Source organism: Pristiophorus japonicus, chromosome 6 (assembly GCF_044704955.1).
Source record: "Pristiophorus japonicus isolate sPriJap1 chromosome 6, sPriJap1.hap1, whole genome shotgun sequence".
Lineage (NCBI taxonomy): Eukaryota > Metazoa > Chordata > Chondrichthyes > Pristiophoridae > Pristiophorus > Pristiophorus japonicus.
Window position 1 is genome coordinate 183,576,021 of NC_091982.1, and position 7,681 is coordinate 183,583,701.

A 7,681-nucleotide genomic window follows, 5' to 3' on the forward strand; every position below is an offset into this window, starting at 1 on the left:
AAGGACCCGTTTATCCCGACTCTCTGCTTCCTGTCTGCCAACCAGTTCTCTATCCACGTCAATACATTACCCCCAATACCATGCGCTTTAATTTTGCACACCAATCTCTTGTGCGGGACCTTGTCAAAAGCCTTTTGAAAATCCAAATACACCACATCCACTGGTTCTCCCTTATCCACTCTACTAGTTACATCCTCAAAAATTCTAGAAGATTTGTCAAGCATGATTTCCCTTTCATAAATCCATGCTGACTTGGACCGATCCTGTCACTGATTTCCAAATGTGCTGCTATTTTATCTTTAATAATTCATTCCAACATTTTCCCCACTACCGATGTCAGACTAACTGGCCTATAATTTTCCATTTTCTCGCTCCCTCCTTTTTAAAAAAGTGGTGTTACATTAGCTACCCTCCAGTCCATAGGATCCGATCCAGAGTCGATAGATCCCCTAGGGCCACTTCCTTAAGTACTCTGGGATGCAGACTATCAGGCCCTGGGGATTTATCTGCCTTCAAGCCCATCAATTTCCCTAACACAATTTCCTGACTAATAAGGATTTCCTTTAGTTCCTCCTTCTCTCTAGACCCTCGGTCCCCTAGTATTTCCGGAAGGTTATTTGTGTCTTCCTTCTTAAAGACAGAACCAAACTATTTGTTCAATTGGTCTGTCACTTATTTGTTCCCCATTATCAATTCACCTGATTCTGACTGCAAGGGACCTACTTTGTCTTCACTAATCTTTTTCTCTTCACATATCTATAGAACTTTTGCAGTCAGGTTTTATGTTCCCAGCAAGCTTCCTCTCAGACTCTATTTTCCCCCTCCTAATTAAATCCTTTGTCCTCCTCTGCTGAATTCTAAATTTTTCCCAATCCTCAGGTTTATTGCTTTTTCTGGTCAATTTATATGCCTCTTCCTTGGATTTAACACTATCCTTAATTTCCCTTGTTAGCCACAGTTGAACCACCTTCCCCATTTTATTTTTACTCCAGACAGGTATGTTCAATTGTTGAAGTTCATCCATGTGATCTTTAAATGTCTGCCATTACCTATCCACCGTCAACCCTTTAAGTATCATTCGGCAGTCTATTCTAGCCAATTAATGTCTCATACCATCGAAGTTACCTTTTCTTAAGTTCAGGACCCTAGTCTCTGAATTAACTGTGTCACTCTCCATCTTAATAAAGATTCTACCATATTATGGCCACTCTTCCCCAAGAGGCCTCACACAACAAAATTGCTAATGAGTCCTTTCTCATTGCACATCACCCAGTCTAGGATGACCAGCCCTCTAGTTGGTTCCTCGACATATTGGTCTTGAAAACCATCCCTAATACACTCCAGGAAATCCTCCTCCACCATATTGCTACCAGTTTGATTAGCCCAATCTACATGTAGATTAAAGTTTCCCATGATAACTGCTGTAGCCTTATTGCACGCATCCCTAATTTCTTGTTTGATGCTGTCCCCAACCTTACTACTACTGTTTGGTGGTCTGTACACAATTTCCACTAGCATTTTCTGCCCTTTGGTATTCTGCAGCTCTACCCATACCGATTCCACATCATCCAAGCTAATGTCCTTCCTCACTATTGCGTTAATTTCCTCCTTAACCTGCAACGCTACCCCACCTCCTTTTCCTTTCTGTCTATCCTTCCTGAATGTTGAATACCCCTGGATGTTGAGTTCCCAGCCTTGGTCACCCTGGAGCCATGTCTCCATAATCCCAATTATATCATATTCGTTAATAGCTGCCTGCGCAGTTAATTCGTCCACCTTATTACGAATACTTCTCGCATTGAGGCACAGAGCCTTCAGGCTTGTCTTTTTAACACACTTTGTCCCTTTAGAATTTTGCTGTAATGTGGCCGTTTTTGATTTTTGCCTTGGGTTTCTCTGCCCTTCACTTTTACTTTTCTTCTTTCTATCTTTTGCTTCTGCCCCCATTTTACTTCCCTCTGTCTCCCTGCATAGATTCCCATCCCCCTGCCATATTAGTTTAACCCCTCCCCAACAGCACCAGCAAACACTCTCCCAGGACATCGGTTCCGGTCCTGCCCAGGTGCAGACTGTCCGGTTTGTACTGGTCCCACCTCCCCCAGAACCAGTTCCAATGTCCCAGCAATTTGACTCCCTCCCCCTTGCACCATTCCTCAAGAGGGAGCTCAGAGGGACTGAAGGCGTGCCTGGGTGTGGTGTGACTGCTTTGGGAGGAAGGAGGGAGACTTTAGAGCTTCACAGCAAGTAGGGAAAGAAAAATTAGCTGTTACCAGCCACATATTTGCCCGAATTTGGCCTATAATGGAGGGAGAGGAGGAGGCATCACAGCACGCTGTGGAGACTGATGCTGGAGAGAGCAGTGAGATGGGAGAGGAGCACATTGGAGGGCGCAAAAGAGCCAGGAAGTTCTCGGACGAGGCAAATGCCTCCCTCCTGCAGGAGGTCGAGTTACGCTGGGGTGATTTGACACAGGGAGTGCGTGGGAAGCCCACCCCAAAGGCCTACCAGAAGATATGGACGGAGATAGCAGAGGTGGTCTCGTCGGCGACCAATGAGGTTCGTGAGGGCAACCAATGCCACAAACGACGGAACGACCTTGTGGGATCTGCAAGAGTAAGTATTATATTGATTTACATGTACTTACGTATTTATATAATTTGATTTGTAACAATCATGATTGACTATCAGCAGATGTGAGGTCTTTCACTTTTACTGGGAATGTTTTACTCAAAGCCTGCGGTCACGGTGCACATCTTTAAGTAAAGAAGATAATTTTCATAATAATCATGATTACATCTATCGGTTATGTGTTGTCTCAGTGCCTGTGACAGTACCTAGCAATGATATCACGCAATGATCTCATGCCATGTCATCCTGTCACCTTTTACAGAAGAAGCTATCGACGATGAGGACCGTGCAGAAGCGAACGGGTGGGGGGCCACCAGTCCCCAGCGACATCACTGAGATGGAGGAGCGGGTGCTCGCATTTGTGGGGAAGCACACCAGGACAGCCATGAATGCACCTGCAGACCCTGAAGTGATGCCACGTGAGTAAAGTTTACACCATTGCGTGATGTAAATTCAATAGATGCCACACCCACTCATATCCGAACAATCATATATGAAATCATAGATGATTTCTAAAATTGTCATAGAAATAATGCTGGCTTAATGAAAATCATTGCAATGCAAATGTGTTGATTGTCATGAAATGAGATGCCTGTGATGATTTTGAGAGCGGTGGTGCTTTTGTCGTGCATATGCTGTGTGTAGCGCCGATTCACCTTGTGACGCTAGCACCCCCTTCTTCTCTAATAACCTCATTTGTGTTTTGCAGCTCAGCCAGCAGCGCGGCCCCAGGCAAGACCACAGAGGCCAGAAGGTGGGGGCGCGGGGACAGACTCCCCGGACGATCCTACATCTGGAGCTGAGGAGCTCCGATTCTTGCCCGTCAATCTGCTGGGTTTGTTCTCCACAGATGAGAGCGCGGAATTCAAGGAATCTGCTTTGCCAGGCTCCAGAAGCCATTCCACCGCAAGGCCATCTAGTGGTTCTCCGGTCATTCCCGCCTCCACTTTGGAGGTACCGGCCCCAAGCACCTCGCCACAGGGCACCCCATTTGTCCCCAGGACGGCGCCAACCCCGCCGAGGCCTTGTGGATGCGGCAGGTCTGTTCCACGAGCACCACATGAGAGCAGAGAGAAGATACATTTGTCCAGGAGGACTGTAGACATTGGTGACCAACTCATCGAAGCATTTGGGGGCATATCCCGACAGCTGGCCACCATGACTGAGTACATTCTGTGGATGGCGGAGTCCCTGGATGCGATAGCCAGGAGCACTGCTGGCACAGGCCTCCCAGTGGTCCCCGAGCATGGCACTCCACCCCTAGGTTCCGTACCATCACTGCTAACGACAGATGAGAGCAAGGAATAAGATCCTGCTTCTGCATCAGAGAATTGCTTTGCCTGAATCGGGATCTGCTCGGGTCGCTTGGCTTCATCGCTCCATAGCCTCTCGAAAGCCTTCTGGCTCATGACTGATTGACTCGCCCCCCCGTGTCTAGTTCCATGGAGACTGGAGTGCCATTAAGTTCAACTTTTAACATTATCAGAGGGCTTTTGGTGGTGAAGGTGTGTATCCCATATACTTCCTCTTCATCCTCAGGTTCAGTTACCTCTCCTGCTTGTTCATTGTGATCCTCGCTGGATTGGTCGTCCTCTCCTGACTCTGCCACGTGGTGAGTCAGAGATCATTTGCACATTCGCTGGAGGTGCCCCATTGTTCCACAGCCCTTGCACACATAAGGCTTGAATCGACATTGATGAGCTCTATGGCCACCCCTGCAGCGCCAACATGGTGCTAATTGATACGCATTCACGGCCCACGGCAAACTCTGAGTCACTCTAGGCCTAGGTCTGGTCTCTGTAATCGGGTGGGCCCTGCCCTGTACAATTCTGCCTGCTGAAAACATTATTCTGTGCACGGTGCTCGCCGGTGAGCTTCGATTCTGTGAAGATATCTGTTTCGTGTTATCGCTCGTGATTATGAAGGCTTGGGCTATCGTGATGGCTTTGCTCAGATCTAGGGATTCGGCAGACAGCAGTTTGCGAAGGATAACCTCGTGGCCAATTCCAAGCACGAAAGAGTCCCGCAACATTTCCCCCAAGGATCCTATAAAGTCGCACTGCCCCGCAAGGTGTCTTAGGTCGGTGACAAAACTTGCCACGTCTGGCCCTCGGAGCAACGGTGTATGTAAAAATGGTACCTGGCCATCAGGATGCTGTCCTTTGGTTTGAGATGTTCTTTAGCCAGCGTACACAGCTCTGCGTAAGATTTGTCCGTTATTTTGACCGATGCCAGCAAATATTTTAGGAGGCCATGTATCGATGACCCACATACGGTGAGGAGAATCGCCCTGCGCTTGGCTGCCGTCTCAGCCTTGTCCAATTCGTTGGCCACAAAGTACTGGTGGAGGCGCTCAATGAAGGCTTCCCAATCATCACCCTCAACAAATCTCTCAAGAATACCAACGGCAGCCATTACCGTGTGAAAGTTTGTGATCCGTTACTCTTCACCAATTTGTTATGTTCAAAATAAATCCACAGGACTATATTGCAAGTGCAAACTGTTGTGACCTTGTCTCTTTATTTCACACTCTAGAGTGAGGAAGCAGCATGTTGAGTCACCTTTTATACCTGCTTGCCCGAGGGTGCACAGGTGACCCCCTGATGGCAAGTCTTACATTTGGGTAAGGTCTACATACATACATAACATAATCCTCCTTCACTTCATAAAAAATACAAAAGCTGAAAATATTTTACAATGGGAAGTTTAGAAATGCTTCTGATCCCACAAGAGAATATTATGAGTTAGTTATCTGGACTTTTTGACGTATAAAGTATTTTACTACATGGAGCTGGCCCACACACTAGGGATTTTATTACTTTCTATTCCTTGTCTGTGTTCTGCTAAATTTTTGGTGCCACAGCTGTTGTACTTTATTGAGTGTTTTATGTGTGTCAGATTTATGCTCAATGTATTCTACGTGGTTACTTCATGAGTGTTAAAGGTTACATGCCTTACATTGTTAACAACTGCATACATAAATTCTAGTTAGACATCTGGAAAGTGGGGGGGGTCATTTTAACTTTCACCAATGAGGTGTATAACCGACGGCCAATCCAGTATCACCCATTTTACTCCATTGCCAAAAATTATAATTACCCCTCTGTAGTTTTCATCTGATAGCACTTTGTTACTTCCTTTTAAGTAAAAAATCTGTAATCGCTATGAAAACCATTTGCATTTCTGAATCAGTATAGAGACACAGTGTACAAAGAATGCTCCATTGAATTAGTCAACAAAGGGTTGTTTTATGCTGATAATAATTGTTGCTTTACACTGGAATGACTAAAGCAAGATGTACAATAGGCAATTGTTTTAGAAATGGTAGCTTTCATTGTGCGTTAATGTGTGCTGTTTCACCCAATTGGTATCCTTGCTTTTTTAATCTATGAATGGAGAATGATAAACTTCAGTGAAAGTACAGAGAAGTTTCAAATGTTGAGTTTGTTTACTGATTATTACAGCATTATTTGAAGAATTTCTCAAATACAGGAACAGCATTAAAATTAGACTATAAAGCCTTAACATGGTTATCTAGAGGAACTGGTGACACTTTAAGTCACATTCCTAAGGCTACATTTTTGATGTGAGAGCATCCAATCACAGGAACGCACCTAGCTCAGATATTAACTAATGTCTATGCTGCTGTGTAATTTGCATCATTAGGACTATGACTTTAAAAGTATTGCCTTGTGTGTGTTATGTACATGTTAAAATGTGTTTGTTACTATTTGTGACTCAGTGGGTAGCACTCTCGCCTCTGAGTCAGAAGGTTACGGGTTCAAGCCCCATTCCAGAGACTTGAGCACATTATTTAGGTTGACACTGGAACACAGTACAGAAGGGGTGCTGCACTGTCAGGGGTGTTATCTTTCACATCAGACGTTGAACTGAGGCCCCGTCTGCCCTTTCAGGTGACCGTAAAAGATTACACGGCAGCAGGGGAGTTCCCCTGGTGTTCTGGCCAATATTTATCCCTCAACCAACATTACAAACAGAATATCTGGTCATTATCTCATTATGGGACCTGGCTGTGCACATATAGGCTGCCGTGTTTCCTACATTACAATAATGATTATAATTCAAAAAGTACTTAATTGGTTGTAAAGTGCTTCGGGATACCCTGAGGTTGTGAAAGGCGATATATAAAGGCAAGTTTTTCTTTTACATAGACTAATGCCATGTGGCTTCCTCAATACCTCTGCTGCCTGTATCCTATCCTGCATCAAGTTCCACTATTTTGTCAAAAGTTTAAATCATATTTAATTAAATAATAATTGGACATACATGTCACGTATGTCAATCTGCTGAAAATATTATCCATTGTGTATGAATTGCAAAAGCAATCATTTCTGATCTTCATTAACATTTTGTGTTAGCTGTAATTGCCATTAATTCATGAATAGTAACTTTTGAATCCTGTGTCAAATATAAATTCATGAATAGTATAGTTGACACTTGAAATTGTTTCCAATTCTTTGCCTTTTTATATGTTAGATTACATAAATGATGAGATTTAGTAAAGGAAGCTTTTGTGGTGATTGTACATCAACAAAACACAGGAAAATGCCTTGTCTTTCACAAAAGCCCGACAAAATACTATCGACACACTTGTGGTAGCACTTTCTATCAGCTTTAATGAGTCAATACAATTTAATGGGATTTGTTTAACCTTTTCAGAAATATTTAATGATATATGGTATATGTTATGTTTAATGGTATATATTCCCATATACTTTTCTGTGGTTAGTTTATGGTAAACAAAATAATAATTACAAGCTGCCCAAAGCAACAAAAACAACTTGCATTTAGATAGTACTTTTAAAGTAGAAAAACATCCCATGGCATTTTATAGAAGCATAATCAGCTAAAAATCGATGCCGAGCCAAATAGGAAATCTTAGGTGACTAAAAGCTTGGTCAAAGAGGTGGGTTTTAATGAGGGTCTTAAAGGAGGTGAGAAAGGTGGACAGCAGAGAGGTTTAGACAAGGAATTACAGGGCATGGGGCTTATATGGCTGATGGGATGAAAGGATGGGGGATACAGAGTTGGA

The 7,681-nt window shown here is 43.9% G+C and overlaps 1 protein-coding gene across 1 annotated transcript; it reads left to right on the forward strand.

Annotated features, from left to right (window-relative positions):
• The first annotated feature begins 591 nt into the window (after positions 1–591).
• LOC139265323 (uncharacterized) lies at positions 592–5,104 on the forward strand. The gene is made up of 3 exons (XM_070882295.1): positions 592–2,613; positions 2,891–3,047; positions 3,338–5,104. Exons 1-3 carry the CDS (start codon positions 2,302–2,304, stop codon positions 3,934–3,936), a joined length of 1,068 nt encoding a protein of 355 aa, XP_070738396.1. The 5' UTR covers positions 592–2,301; the 3' UTR covers positions 3,937–5,104.
• The last annotated feature ends 2,577 nt before the right edge of the window (positions 5,105–7,681 follow it).